The following is a 15,553-nucleotide window of genomic DNA, read 5'->3' on the forward strand; positions in this document are numbered from 1 at the left end:
TAAGCATGAAGTGACTGAGATGATAAAAACATGCAAATTATCTCATTAAAACAGCCACTGATTCAGAGGACAGCAAATGTTGAGTGTGTGTTTATTTTTTTTACATAAAATTTCAAACTTTATTAAAGCAAAGTTACAATAAAGTAAAACATTAACATACTACATTGTACATTACTTACTCAGGGATCAGGATAATATTCAAAGAAGCAGGCTAGAGATTCCGCTTAGCTGGCTGGGGCATCCCCCTCCTCTGAATGGTGTATATTTTTAATATATAGATACTTTAATAAATACAGGTTCGATCCTGCTGGCATTGAAAGTGTAGTTCTATTACTACTCAGAGTGGAAACGCACTCTATTCAATAAGTGCAGGAACATGCCTTACAATATTAGGGTTTTGTTAAGACGTGCTTGCATTTTAAAGTGTTCAACCCCTTCTGGAATAACAGAATCTGTTAGTCCAAGTCTAACACAACATCAAAACAAGAGAGTCCTTGGTCCTGCTGGGGTCAGACTTCAGCCCTCTTCCTTATAGGTGGGCTCCCACTGTCTAACCACAAGCTCCTGGGCTCCAATTAAACAACCATCTGGGTCAGGTCTCCCCTCCTTCCAAAGGCGTCTGGCAGGCTGTGGTCTTCTGCCAGTTCCTTCCTCAAGCCTGGCTTCTTGCCACACGTTGGAGCAGCCCATCTGTTCTCCTCCCCAGCCAGCCTTTAACTGCTGGGCTTTTCTCCTTTGGTTCTATACCCACCCTGCCCTAGTGGGGTAGGGTGAGGCTAACTGAACAGAGCTGACTGGCCCAAGGCATGCTGACCCTTTAAAGGGGCAGACTGTCCTTCTACAATGACCAATTACCACCCACCTCTCTATCTAACCTTTATCACCTGCTTAATTGTGTGTACACATCACAGCAGAGAGAGGTTTTAGAGAGGAATTTCAATGAGAAGGCAGCAGTAGTAGCCTTGCTGGTCAGCTCAAGTAGAGCATACTAGGGGGCAGACGCAGCAGTGATGAAGTGGAAGGATTGAGGAACAATATAATTAGAGACAAGGCTGCATAAGAAGGGAAGGAGAAGCAAAGCTATGCAGAGTCTTCAAAGTAAGAACAAAAAAAGCTAAGGGTATGTCTACACTGGCAGAGTTACAGTGCCGCTCAGAGAGCGCTGAAGGGAAACTGCTGTTGTGTGTTCACACTGTCAGCTGCCTGTGCAATAGCATGTTCACACATGCGGCACTTGCAGCGGTATTCGGAGCGGTGCACTCTGGGCAGCTATCCCACAGAGCATCTCTTCCTCTTCTGCCGCTAAGAGTTGTGGGGAGGAGTCGTCGCGGGGCATCCTGGCTCCAGTCCCAATGCCCAATGATGCATTGCTTCGCATTCCAGCAATCCCTGTGCTTTCGTCCACATTTGGCACCATCTTTCAACAGTTTGTGTACTGTGCGCTCTGCCTCTTCGGTCTACAGGAATGGATCCCGAACTGTTGACCAGTATGCTGCTCGCTCGGACTAACACATCACAAGTGGCAGTGGAGTTATTCCTTAAACTACAAAGGCAAGAGGAGTGCGACATTGATCTTGCCACGTATAGTAGCTACAACATGAGATTGCTTGTGGCATTCACAGAGGTGCTCACCACCGTGGAATGCCGCTTTTGGGCTCGGGGAAACAAGCACTGAGTGGTGGGATCACATCGTCATGCAAGTCTGGGATGATGAACTTTCAGATGAGAAAAGCTACATTCATGGGACTGGGTGATGAGCTCGCCCCAGCCCTGCAGTGCAAGGACACGAGATTGAGAGCTGCCCTGACGGTGGAGAAGTGGGTGGCTATTGCAATCTGGAAGCTGGCAACTCGAGACAGCTACCAATCGGTCGCTAACCAGTTTGGAGTGGGAAAGTCGACCGTTGGAATCGTGTTGATGCAAGTTTGCAGGGCCATTAATCGCATCCTGCTCAGAAGAACCGTGACTCTGGGTAACGTGCATGACATTGTGGCTGGCTTTGCACAAATGGGTTTCCCTAACTGTAGAGGGGCAATAGATGGCACACACATTCCAATTCTGGCACCAGACCACCTAGCCACCAAGTACATTAATCGCAAGGGGTATTTCTCAATGGTTCTCCAGGCGCTTGGGGATCACCGTGGGCGTTTCACGGACATTAACGCAGGCTGGTCCGGAAAGGTGCATGACGCACGCATCTTTCGGAACACTGGCCTGTTCAGGAAGCTGCAAGCAGGGACTTTCTTCCCGGACCAGAAGATCTCCATAGGGGAAGTCTAAATGCCCATTGTAATCCTGGGATATCCCGCCTACCCCTTAATGCTGTGGCTTATGAAGCCATACACGGGACACCTTGACAGCAGCAAGGAGTGGTTCAACAACAAGCTGAGCAAGTGCAGAATTACTGTTGAGTGTGCTTTGGGCCATTTAAAGGCCCACTGGCACTGCCTATATGGGAAGCTGGACCTGGCCGATGACAATATTCCTATGCTTACAGCTGTGTGCTGTACGCTCCATAATATTTGTGAAGGGAAGGGTGAAAGCTTCACCAGCGCTGGACCGCTGAGGCTCAGCACCTTGAGGCTGAATTTGAACAGCCAGAGACCAGGGCTATTAGAGGGGCACAGTGCGGGGCCATAAGTATCGGGGATGCCTTGCAGCAGCAACTTGAAGCTGTGTGCAGCAATGGTCCCCCCTTCCACCCTCCCGTGACGGCAGAGTGGCATGGGAAAGTTACCGTTAATGGGGCAAGAAACAAAGCAGCTCTGCCAAAGAACATGCAGCAGCGGATTTCCTACTATCTCCACGAGAGTTTCCTGGAGACCTCTGAGGCATATTCCCGTAAAGTGAGGGAGTCAATCAACAGCCTATTCCGTCGCTCAGACTAGGCACATGGTGGTACGTGCATCATACATACACAAGCCTGTTTTCTGCAACCCTCCTGCCCCTAACAACTTGCTTCAGAGATTCCCAAAATCAAAGCCACTTACCAGGGGCCTCCTCTCCTGTTTGTGCTTCGCCAAGCTCCGACAGCTGTGACTGGCTAGCCTCCTCTGGGTAGAAAAGAGCTCCTTGCTGCATGCATCTCTGACCTCTGCCTCTGGGTCCCCTTCCCCCTCCACATCCTCATCCAAGACTTCCTCCTCCTAGCTCGGTCCACTCTCGACTGGCACACAAGCTACCAAAGTATCCACGGTGGCCTTTGCAGAGGAGACGGGGTCTTTACCGAGTATTGCGTCCGGCTCTTTGTAGAAGCTTGTGGGCGCAGCACCGGAGCGGCAGTTTGCCTCCCATGCCTTATGGTAGGCGTTCCGCAGCTCCTTCACTTTGACCCTGCACTGCAGTGTGTCCCAGTCATGGCCCCTTTCTGTCATGAATCGTGAAATCTGTCTGTAGGTATCATAATTCCTACGGGCTGGAGTGCAGCTGGGACTGGACTGCCTCCTCTCCCCAAATGCTGATGACGTCCAGCAACTTGGCATGCTCCAAGCGGGGGATTGCCTGGTGCATGGAGCAGGCATGGCCACCTGGAAAGTTGCGCTGAGACCACTGCACGCCTCACTGAGCAAATAGGAAGAGGAATTTCAAAATTCCAAAGGAATTTACAGGATGGGGATGACGGTTGGTCACATGAAGGCAGGGCAGTAGAGTTCAAACTGACGACCCCCCAGAGAGGCAAGAACAGGCATTGTGGGACACCTCCCGGAGGCCAATCTCAGTGCTGTAATCAACCAGGGTGTCTACACTGGCACCGCAGCGCTGTACCCCAGCCTCTCATTGGGGTGGTTTAAAAAAAAAAAAAAAAAAAAAACAGTGCTGCAACTGCGCACTAAAAGTGGCTTGGCAGTGTGTACACCTCGGGAGTTACAATGCAGAAAGCTGCTTTACTGCGAAGAAACTTGCCAGTATAGACAGAACCTTAGACTTGATAAGGAGAAACAGAAGCCAGCATGATGATTAAAAGAGTGAGGTGATATGGTCAGAAGAAAAAGCAAGGGGGATGATCAGGACTCAAATAGTATTCCCAAAGCTGGTACAGAGCTCGCTACTGCTTCATATCATGTATTGCAGCACTAATCCATGGGAATAGTAGCATTTTCAAATCCTGCCCCTCCCCAGAAACTAAGATGAAAGGAATGGAAGTCCCTACAACATCGTGGTAGTCAGGTTCATGCAGGTGTAGTGAGAATAGGGCACACTGAGCATGCACAATTACTGTGACCCCCATTAACAAATGATACTTCTATTATTCTAGAAGTTCTCATTTATGAGTTTTTTAAATTGTTATTTTTATATCTTGTAACTTAGTCAAGCAAAGCAGGATATATATATATATTTTATTGCTAGGGTGCAAGCATGTGTTCAACCTGACTTAAGGAAGAGGCTATAAAAGGTTAAACTTTAGTATATACTAACTTTTACTTCACACTGAGCTATACACAAGGCTAAGATTTTGTCATGGATATTTTTAGTAAAAGTCACAGACAGGTCATGGGCAAAAAAGAAAAATTCATGGGAAGCCTTGATCTGTCCCTGCAGCTCCTTGCCCCCGCTGGAGGTGGGGGACCTGGCAGCTCCCGACCACCACAGGCTGCAGTCACAGAGGTCGCTGGAAGTCACAGATTCCGTTACTTCCGTGACTAAATCGTGGCCTTAGCTATACATAATACAAACTTCATTAGCCCATGTGGTCTTCTGAGATGCCATAGCAGTACTCTCTCTAAGGCTGTGTGTTATATTCATTTGTGGTGGGAGGGATGATGTGGGGGAGAGGAAGAAAGGTGTTTTGTATGTAGTTTCAGTATCCCCCCCGTCTTCAGCTTCTCCAGCTCAAATGAAAAACTATATGGTTTTCTATTTAGCAAAATATCTCTGTAGTCTGTCTCCACTATCCCTAACACTTTCATTTTCAGAGTCTTTTACATTGTCTTTATGTTTCTAAAGAACCTTTCTGTGCTGTTGCACTTTGTTTTCATTGGGCCTGCTACCCTACAGTTATCACAACTATAAGAGCTCATTAAACAGTTACTAAGCTGTCCAAAACGGTATTACAAGGGCACATTGACAGCAGTTAGAAAGCGCTGCTTGCGGAAAGAGTGTCCACGTTTTAAAGGAGTATTCCTCTTGGAAAGGAGTTGTTAAGAATTAACTAAGCCATTTATCTTAGCATTATTTAAGCACAAGCACATGAAGTATCCAAAGCGAAACAAATTCCAGCAATACTCAAAGTTCAAATGATTTAGGTTTGTTTACCAGCTAAGCTGAACAACATGTGTGTCAATTAAGGGATGTCCCAGGAATCATATATCATAGTAATGGCAATGACTGAGGAACCAAAATCAAAATCCATCCCATGCTCCATTGTTTCTAAACTGTACCAAATCACCACAATATCCCCCTAGTACTCTGTTTACATGCACAAATGCAATTTTCCATCATTTGATGTGGCAGCTGTTGTAGATTTTATTCAGTCTGTCTGTAAATTTCTAATTCAACACAACAAGAATCCAGCAGAGCAAAGATGTGCCTGTTATGCTCGGACTAGAGAGCATATTAGGAGGAGATTTCTCTAGCTAATGTTCTGGAAGTATCAAAAATACTGGACAAAAAACTACCAACATGAAGATATTAGACTTTGCAGCTACACACACAACAGGCATAAAAAGCACAGGGAAGTACTGTGCCCCCTTTTTTTTTTTACCTCATTTGTGTGGCTAGAAAGATAAATAAGTCTGCTATTATATAAACAATAACTATGTTAATCCAGCTATAATGTATGATAACTATTCCTTAGAACAGCAAATGCATATAACTATATTCAAAGTTCTGATGAAGTAACAATTACTAAAATTACCTTTGGAGATGAAACGATACTACAAGGTAAAATTTTTGACACTATACCTAACAGGTCTAATGAATTAAAATATTTCACTCTTTTACGGATAATGTACAAAGAAAATCTAAGTTATACCCAAGTCAGGCACTTTTGAAAATGAACATGATAGTTTTGAGTTTAAAGGCACCACAGAATTCTGGCATGAAGAAATATTCCAATTGTTTTTAACACTGGAAAAAAAGTTAGCAGTCTGTAACACCAAATCATATGCATGAATGTATGTTTAATGTTTATCATGCTTTTAGACATATAAATCAAAAATGGGATGTATACATGATGACTGTCCTTGATGTTAAACAGAAGAAGTTGAATGTTAGCTATGTATCTTTTTATACAGAGGATATGGAAAAAACAATCTAAAGAAAGAAAGAAAGAAAAAAGAAAGACTTACCCGTTATACCATTTGATTCCTTTTGTAGATCACAATACCACAGCCTGTTCACTGGATCACATCCCTCTCGTATGGATAATAAGACATACCGACCATCATCAGATACCTGCAAGAAAGTACAGAAAGTTAGGACAACACATTATTTTGAGAGATACTTCTAAATAGGAAAATCAGTGACATGTACATTTAAGACATTCAAGACAATTATTTAAGAAGGAACACAATTTTCCTGTTAAACTTTACTAGGAAGTAAGACTAGCACATAAAATTCACAATTAAAATGTGGTGGGTTTTTTTTGTTTTTGTTTTTTACGGAAAGGGAAGGCTGTTTAATATGTGCTATTTGAACAAAAGTAGATACTTCTGTTGGGTCTTCATTTTCTACTGACGGTATAGGATCAAGTAGCTTTATACTGGTTATAGAACATCCAAACTACAGCAGAGACATAATGGAAAAGAAAAAGAATGCTTGACTTATTTTTGTTAACGTCTAGCCCAGGGGTATGGCATGCGTGCCAAAGGTGGCACGCAAGCTGATTTTCAGTGGCACTCACACTGGCCGGGTCCTGGCCACCAGTCCAGGGGGCTCTGCATTTTAATTTAATTTTAAATGAAGCTTCTTAAACATTTGAAAAACCTTATTTACTTTACATACAACAATAGTTTAGTTCTATATTATAGACTTATAGAAAGAGACCTTCTAAAAACGATAAAATGTATTACTGGCATGCGAAACCTTAAATTAGAGTGAATAAACGAAGACTCGGCACACCACTTCTGAAAGTTGCCAACCCCTGGGCTAGCCATTACTATCCTTGGTAGTATTCACTCATTTACACTCTCCTCTCTACACCTCACTTTTTCATAGTCATCTGTGCCAATACACCATCAGGGTTAGCTTCCCAAACATAATAAAAATGGGAGGTCAACTACTCATCTTATTAAAAAAATTAAAAGGCAAGTCTGCAGATACTGAGTTCAGTTTCCAGCAGGCTTTAAATATTAAAACACGCAACCATATTTTCTAAGTATAAGATCTGCACCTTTCATCAAATATATAATCTTGCACTTTAAACAAACAAGTTTTAGTGCTCTTGAAAGGCACTTGTTTGATGGCACTGGAGGCAGATGCCCTTCACATAGCCACAGAATATATACACATCACAGTCAGTGAGGGCTCTCATATACTGCTCCACCAGCTTGCTTGAAACTCAACCTAGAGAGGAAACGAAAACTTTAGACGAGAACAACAACAAAATGTAGAAAGGCAGCAGAGGGAAGAATGAGGATGAGGACAAATATGATATTTCTGTTGCTTGGCAGGCTTATGTTCACGTCTGGATGAAAGTGAAAGAGGATTTATATATTTAGTATATATGAATGTATTAGAAATGCGTGTGTGTGTGTGTGTGTGTGTGTGTGTGTGTGTGTGTGTGTGTGTGTGTGTACACACACACAAAAGAGGCTATGGATCCTTGAAGAAGCAGGTTTTGAAAATGGACTTAGGAAGGAGAGGGTGAAGGCAAGGTAGACATGGTCCACAAGGGAGTTCTAGGAAGAGTGCGAAGAATAAAAGCAGGCATGGAGGTGATCATAAGTAAAGGTCACAGGGAGAGCCTCAGTATGAGCAGTATGCGCTGAGCAAAGAGAGGATGGTGAGGAAGAATTTAAAGGAGATAAGAGCAGAAAGGAAGACAAGAGCTAGGTATAAAGAACATAAGAATGGCCATGCTGGGTCAGACCAATGGTTCATCTCGCCCAGTATCCTGTCTTCTGACAGTGGCCAGTGCCAGATGCTTCAGAGGGAATGAGCAGAAGATGGCAATTATAAACTGAGCCATCCCGTCGTTCTTTTTTGAACCAAGTTATACTTTTGGCCTTCACAACATCCTCTGGCAATGAGTTCCACAGCTGACCGTGCATTGTGTGAAATAATACTTCCTTTTGTTTATTTTAAACTTGCTGCCTATTAATTTCATTTGGTGACCCCTGATTCTTGTGTTATCGAAAAAGGCAAATAACACTTCCCTATTCACTTTCTCCACATCATTCAAGATTTTATAGACCTCTATCATATCCCCCCTTAGTTGTCTCTTTTCTAAGCTAAACAGTCCCACTCTTTTTAATCTCTCCTAGTATGGAAGTAGTTCCATACACCTTATCATTACTGTTGTCTTACTCTGTACCTTTTCCAATTATAATATACATATTTTTTAGACGGGGTGACCAGAACTGCATGCAATATTCAAGATGTGGGCATCCCACAGATTTTTATACAGGTCTCTCGCATCTTACGCGCATTTAACATGAGCGATTTCAGCTTTACACGGTCAGCAAAAACAAAACAAAAACAAAAGAGAAAAATAACAATACTGTATCTGTAGTGCGGGCGATTCCGCCCGCCATTGAACTCAATGTAATTTTGACTAGACGCAGTTTTCGCTTTACGCGCTGACCGCGGAACGTAACCCCAGCGTAAGATGAGACAGACCTGTAGTGGCATTATATTTTTTGTCTTATTACCTATCCCTTTGCTAATGGTTCCTAATTTCGTTAGCTTTTTTGACTGCCACTGCACATTGAGCAGATGTTTTCAGATAACTATCCACGATGACTCCAAGATCTCTTTTTTGAGTAGTAACAGCTAATTTAAAACCTATCACTTTGTATGTATAGTTGGGATTTTTTTCCAATGTGCATTTATCAACAATGAATTTCATCTGCCATTTTGTTGCCCAGTCATCCAGTTTTGTGAGATTCCTCCATAACTCTGCAGTCTGCTTTGGATTTTGAGTAATTTTGTATCATCTGCAAACTTTACCACCTCACTGTTCACCCCTTTTTCCAGATCATTTATTAATATGTTGAACAGACTGGTCCCAGTACAGATCCTTGGACCCTGCTATTTACCTCTCTCCACTGTGAAAACGGTGTATCCTACCTTTGTTTCCTATCTCTTACCCAGTTACTGAGCCATGAGAGGACCTTCCCTCTTATCCCATGACAGCCTACTTTGCTTAAGAGATTTTGGTGAGGGACTGTGCCAAAGGCTTTCTGAAAATCCAAGTACATTATATCCACTTGATCACCCTTATCCACATGCTTGTTGACTCCCTCAAAGAATTCTAACAGAATGGTGAGGCATGATTTTCCTATACAAAAGCCATGTTAACTCTTCCCAACATACCGTGTCATCTATGTGTCTGATAATTCTGTTCTTTGCTATAGTTTCAACCAATTTGCCACGTACTGAAGTTAGGTTTACTGGCCTATAATTGCCAGGACTGCTACATTAGCTAACCTCTAGTCACTTGGTACAGAGGCCGATTTAAGAAGGAAAAACTTGAATTGTAATAAGATAGTGAATCAGCAAAGATATTTTAAGAAGGGCTGAACATGGTCATAACCCTGGATAGAGAGAAGATTATACCTGTTTAAAAGTTATTGGGGAAAAAAGGTCCATCAAGAGCAACCTTCTGTGTTTAGAATTAGCAATATAACCTGTCAGCTGGAAAGAACCTTTGTGAAGTTGATTCTGTCAAGACTCACTTCCCACAATACTCCATAGCCTCTCATGGACTTGTGGAAATTGGATACAGACAGAAGCTGCAGGAGAAACAAGAGGCATGTGCCTCTATTATACCAGCAGGTCTGCTTATTGTGCTGATCCTTCCTCTGGGCACATCCCAAACAGTATACAAGCATCAGTTAGTCTGTATCCACACAAAGAAACTAGGAGTCCAGTGGCACCTTAAAGACTAAGGCCTGGTCTACACTAGGAGTTTGTCAGTCAAATTTAGCACCGTTACATCAAATTAACTCTGCACCCGTCCACACCACAAAGCTATTTAGTTTGACATAGAGGTCTCTTAAATTCGACTTCTGTACTCCTCCCCAACGAGGGGAGTAGCGCTAAATTCGACATGGCCATGTCGAATTAGGCTAGGTGTGGATGGAAATCGACGGTAATAGCTCCGGGAGCTATCCCACAGTGCACCACTCTGTTGACGCTCTGGACAGCAGTCCGAGCTCGGATGCTCTGACCAGCCACACAGGAAAAGGCCCGGGAAAATTTGAATTCCTTTTCCTGTCTGGGCAGTTTGAATCTCATTTCCTGTTTGGACATCGTGGCGAGCTCAGCAGCACTGGCAACGATGCAGAGCTCTCCAGCCGAGATGGCCATGCAATCTCATAATAGAAAGAGGGCCCCAGCATGGACTGATCGGGAAGTCTTGGATCTGATCGCTGTGTGGGGCGATGAGTCCGTGCTTTCCGAGCTGCGATCGAAAAGACGGAATGCAAAGATCTACGAGAAGATCTCTAAAGCCATGGCAGAGAGAGGATACAGCCGGGATGCAACGCAGTGCCGCGTGAAAATCAAGGAGCTGAGACAAGGCTACCAGAAGACCAAAGAGGCAAACGGACGCTCCGGATCCCAGCCCCAGACATCCCGTTTCTACGAGGCACTGCATTACATCCTAGGTGCGGCCGCCACCACTACCCCACCACTGACCGTGGACTCTGAGGATGGGATATTGTCGACGGCCGCTTCCTCGGACATGTTAGCGGACGGGGAAAATGAGGAAGGAGATGAGGAGGACGAGGCAGTCGACAGCGCTTACAACACTGATTTCCCCGACAGCCAGGATCTCTTCATCACCCTTACAGAGATTCCCTACCAACCGTCCCCAGGCGTTAACACGGACACAGAATCAGGGGAAGGATCAGTCAGTAAGTGTTTTAAACATGTAAACATTTATTTTTAACAGAACAGGAATATTAACAATATTAACAATGGGTTTTTCATGATTAGTTTGCCCTAGGCGCTTAACGTTTCAGTCCTTGGCAGTGCAACTACTGAAAAAAAAATCTAACTATGTCCGCTTTAGCATGATTGTTTTGCCCTAGGCGCTCTACTGTTTAGTCCCTGCCAGTGCAGCTACAGTAAAATCCAGTCTATATGTCCGGGGATAGAGCAGAAATCCTCCTGGGACATCTCCACGAAGCTCTCCTGGAGGTAATTGGAAAGCCTTTGCATCAGGTTCCTGGGGAGAGCGGCCTTATTGGGTCCTCCGTGGTAGGAAACGTTTCCGCGCCAGGAGACAATCAAGTACTCGGGTATCATTGCCTTGCAGAGCATGGCGGCATACGGCCCTGGTCTTTGCAGGCTTTCCCGAAGCATCCGTTCTTTCTCCGTCTCTGAAATCCTCATCAGAGTGATGTCGCTCATGGTGACCTGCTTTGAATTAGGTAGGGGAATGTTAGTATTGGGACTGCTTGCCTGTTCCTTTACAGAACTGTAACCGGCGGTTTAGAGCCACGCGGTGGAGGCGGGAGAGGAGCAGCATACAGGGTTCTTTCCCTGGGACAGCCGCGAGGAGGTGGGACAGGGGCAGAGTTCATGCTTGCCGGATTGCTGGCAGCAGGGGCTGGCATTGCTTTGAACGTGAAAGGAGGCCAGTGCTATTATTAAAGTTTTAAGCAGCCACAAGTCTACGGCTTACCACATCAGCCTGTTACCCAAATTCCGCTGTCCTGTCCCGCTTGTCTGATCTGCACTGCAAGACCCCAGGCACTGAATGCGAAGGCCGAAAATTCGACCTTGTCCTGAGTGCGCATGTGATAGGTGCTGTGCATGGTCTTGTTCACAGAGAAAGACTATGTTCTCTGTTCACAAAAAAATTTATCTTTCTGAGGAATTCACTCCCTTTTTCCCATCCCACAGCTGTGACTGTCTCCCAACCTACCCTGGCATCACACTCCCAGAGGCTAGCGCAGATTAGGCATAGGAAGAAGAGGACACGGGAGGACATATTCTCGGAACTTATGGGCTGCTCCCGAGCCCAGGCAGCCCAGCAGACCCAGTGGAGGGAGAACTTGTCCCAAATCCATCGATCACACATGGAACGGGAGGAGAGGTGGCGGCAGGAAGACCAGCAGGCGACTCAAACGCTGCTTGGACTAATGAGGGAGCAAACGGACAAGCTCCGGCGCCTTGTGGATGTTCTGCAGGACCGGAGGCAGGAGGACAGAGCCCCGCTGCAGTCTATCTCTAACCGCCCTCCCCCGCCACAAAGTCCCATACCCCCCTCACCAAAAGTCCCAAGAAGGAGGGGCGGCAGAGTCCGTGAAAACTCTCACTCCACCCCTGCAGACTGCTCAAGTACCAGAAGGCTCTCATTCCCCAAAATTTGATAAGTCCTTTTCTTCCCGCCTCACCCAAGCACCCGTCCCAGTTTCATCCCCCAGTTTCATGTGTAGTTGCTAATAAAAAATACGTTTCTGTTAATTACTGTTTCCATCATGTTCTTTTAGAGGACAGTCTGTTTGAAGGGGGGGGAAGGGGGTTGGCAATTGGAGAGGACAGTCACCTTTACCAGGGTACAGACGCGGGGGCAGGTTCAGCAGCAGGGCACACACACATTGCAGTCACTAGTTACCCTGGTCAGTCTGGGAGGTGGTTTTCATGTTCTGGGGGGGGGGCGCTATGGGACTTTGTGGCGGGGGAGGGCGGTTAGAGATCTTATGCAGCGGTCCTTATCCTCGATCACAGAGCCACGCAGCAGGGGATCTGTAACCGTCCTCCCCCTGCCACAAAGTCACATAGCCCCCACACACAGAGTCCCGAACAGGAGGGGTGGCAGGCTCCGTTGAAACAACCAGTCCACCAGTGCGGAGCCTGTCATTCCTGGAGTTTAGAAGCGTCCTTTGCATCACTACACTACACCCGCTCCCCACCACAGTCTGCGTCCCAGGTTCAACACTTTACCGCAAAAACAGTAATAAAGAAAACGGTGTTCATTAACAAATTTCAAGTGATTTTATTTTTAAACGTGTGTTGGAAGGGGGGGAACGGGGTAAGTAACTGGAGAGGATAGTGAACATTTACTGGGTAAAGAAACGGGGGCAGGTTCAGCTTCTCTGTAAACAAACTTAATAGTCACAGGTTACCCTGCTCACTCAGGAACCTAGCTTTCAAAGCCTCCCGGATGCACAGCGCGTCCCGCTGGGCTCTTCTAATCGCCTGGCTGTCTGGCTGGGCGTAATCAGCAGCCAGGCTATTTGCATCAACCTCCCACCCCGCCATAAAGGTCTCCCCCTTGCTCTCACACAGATTATGGAGCACACAGCAAGCTGCAATAACAATGGGGATATTGGTTTCGCTGAGATCACAGCGAGTCAGTAAGGTTCTCCATCTCCCCTTGAGACGTCCAAAAGCACACTCCACCACCATTCTGCACTTGCTCAGCCGGTAGTTGAAGAGTTCTTTTTCAGTGTCCAGGGCGCCTGTATAGGGCTTCATGAGCCAGGGCATTAGCGGGTAGACTGGGTCCCCGAGGATGACTATAGGCATCTCCACATCCCCAAGAGTTATTTTGTGGTCCGGGAAGTAAATACCTTCCTGCAGCCGTCTAAACAGACCAGAGTTCCTGAAAACACGAGCGTCATGAACCTTGCCCGGCCATCCGACGTTGATGTTTGTAAAACATCCCCTATGGTCCACCAGTGCTTGCAGCACCATTGAAAAGTAGCCCTTTCGGTTAATGTACTGGCTGGCCTGGTGGTCTGGTCCCAGGATAGGGATGTGAGTTCCATCTATAGCCCCACCGCAGTTTGGGAATCCCATCGCGGCGAAGCCATCTATGATGACCTCCACGTTTCCCAGGGTCACTACCTTTGAGAGCAGTAGCTCAACGACTGCGTTGGCTACTTGCATCACAACAACCCCCACGGTAGATTTGCCCATGCCAAAGTGGTTCGCGACTGACCGGTAGCTGTCCGGCGTTGCAAGCTTCCAGAGGGCTATGGCCACTCGCTTCTGGACACTCAGGGCTGCTCGCATCCGGGTGTCCTTGCGCTTCAGGGCAGGGGACAGCAACTCACAAAGTTCCAGGAAAGTCCCCTTCCGCATGCGAAAGTTTCGCAGCCACTGGGATTCATCCCAGACCTGCAGCACTATGCGGTCCCACCGGTCCGTGCTTGTTTCCCGGGCCCAGAATCGCCGTTCCACAACATCAACATGACCCATTGCCACCATGATGTCCTCGGCGCGGGGTCCCGTGCTTTGTGACAGGTCTGTGCCACTCTCAGACTTCAGGTCCTCATCGCGCTGCCGTAGCCTCCTCGCCCGATTTCTCAGCATCTGCCTCTGGGAAAGGTGGATGATAAGGTGCGAGGTGTTGACAACGGCCATAACTGCAGCGATGGTCGCAGCGGGCTCCATGCTCGCAGTGCTGTGGCGTTCGCGCTGTCACTGACCAGAAAAGTGTGCAAACTGATTTCCCGCCGGCGCTTTCAGGGAGGGAGGGCGGGAGTGACGGTTGGATGACGACAGTTACCCAAAACCACCCTCGACACATTTTTTCCCCAGAAGGCATTGGGGGCTCGACCCAGAATTCCAATGGGCAGCGGGGACTGCGGGAACTGTGGGATAGCTGCCCACAGTGCACCGCTTCCAATGTCGACGCTTGCCCCGTTAGTGTGGACTCACAAAGTCGAATTACTGTCCTTAGTGTGGACACACACGTTTGACTTTGTAATATCGATTCCACATATTCGATTTAAGTAAAATTGAACTACTCTCGTAGTGTAGACATACACAAACAGATTTATTTGGACATAAGCTTTCGTGGGGAAAAAACTCACTTCTTCAGATGCATCATACAAGCATGTCGCTCCACCTATAAACATGCAGATGTCCTGCATTAGCAAGTGTACAGCTGCCATCTCAGCCAACATTGGGGATTAAACAGATGACCTCCAGAACTAAAAGCATGAGTCTTTAAAGTTTGTGCAAAAAAGGCAAGTTCCCAAGATGAGGACAGATCCTCTATGGATTACTGAGACACCCCATACATAACACCCCTCCCCCACCTGGTTTACACAAAGCAAAATGTGTGACATTACTGAAATGTGTATTTGGCAATTCACACAATTTACACATTATCATATACATTTCAGTGCAAAACCTGTATTGAAGAGGTCTTTTCACTGTGAGACTCGCATTCAACCATGCCATCCCCTCAGATCAGCAGCAGGGTTTGAACCCCTTGATTTTTAGATTCCTACTTTTGAGTAACAGTAATAATTGCTATTCACTAAGCAGAGAAGAGACTAGAGCCTCTTCCTGGACACACACTTTTCTAGTGGGTTACACAACTATTTACTAGTCAGCAGCAGACGATAAGTGACCAGGAATCCTAGATTCTATCACTGACTTTGGGAGAGGAGTGTGGTTTATAGTGGTTACAGACAATACATGATGA

General features: G+C 46.1%; 1 protein-coding gene across 1 annotated transcript in view; it reads right to left on the minus strand.

Annotated features, from left to right (window-relative positions):
• Positions 1 to 15,553, minus strand: part of PREP (prolyl endopeptidase) — a 177,007-nt gene that overhangs the window by 110,009 nt on the left and 51,445 nt on the right. Inside the window, exon 7 of the mRNA XM_065400874.1 lies at positions 6,288 to 6,393. Within this exon, the coding sequence (XP_065256946.1) occupies positions 6,288 to 6,393 (106 nt within the window). The remainder of the gene's footprint in view (positions 1 to 6,287; positions 6,394 to 15,553) is intronic.

The sequence above is a fragment of the Emys orbicularis genome, chromosome 3 (assembly GCF_028017835.1).
Source record: "Emys orbicularis isolate rEmyOrb1 chromosome 3, rEmyOrb1.hap1, whole genome shotgun sequence".
NCBI classification, from domain to species: domain Eukaryota; kingdom Metazoa; phylum Chordata; order Testudines; family Emydidae; genus Emys; species Emys orbicularis.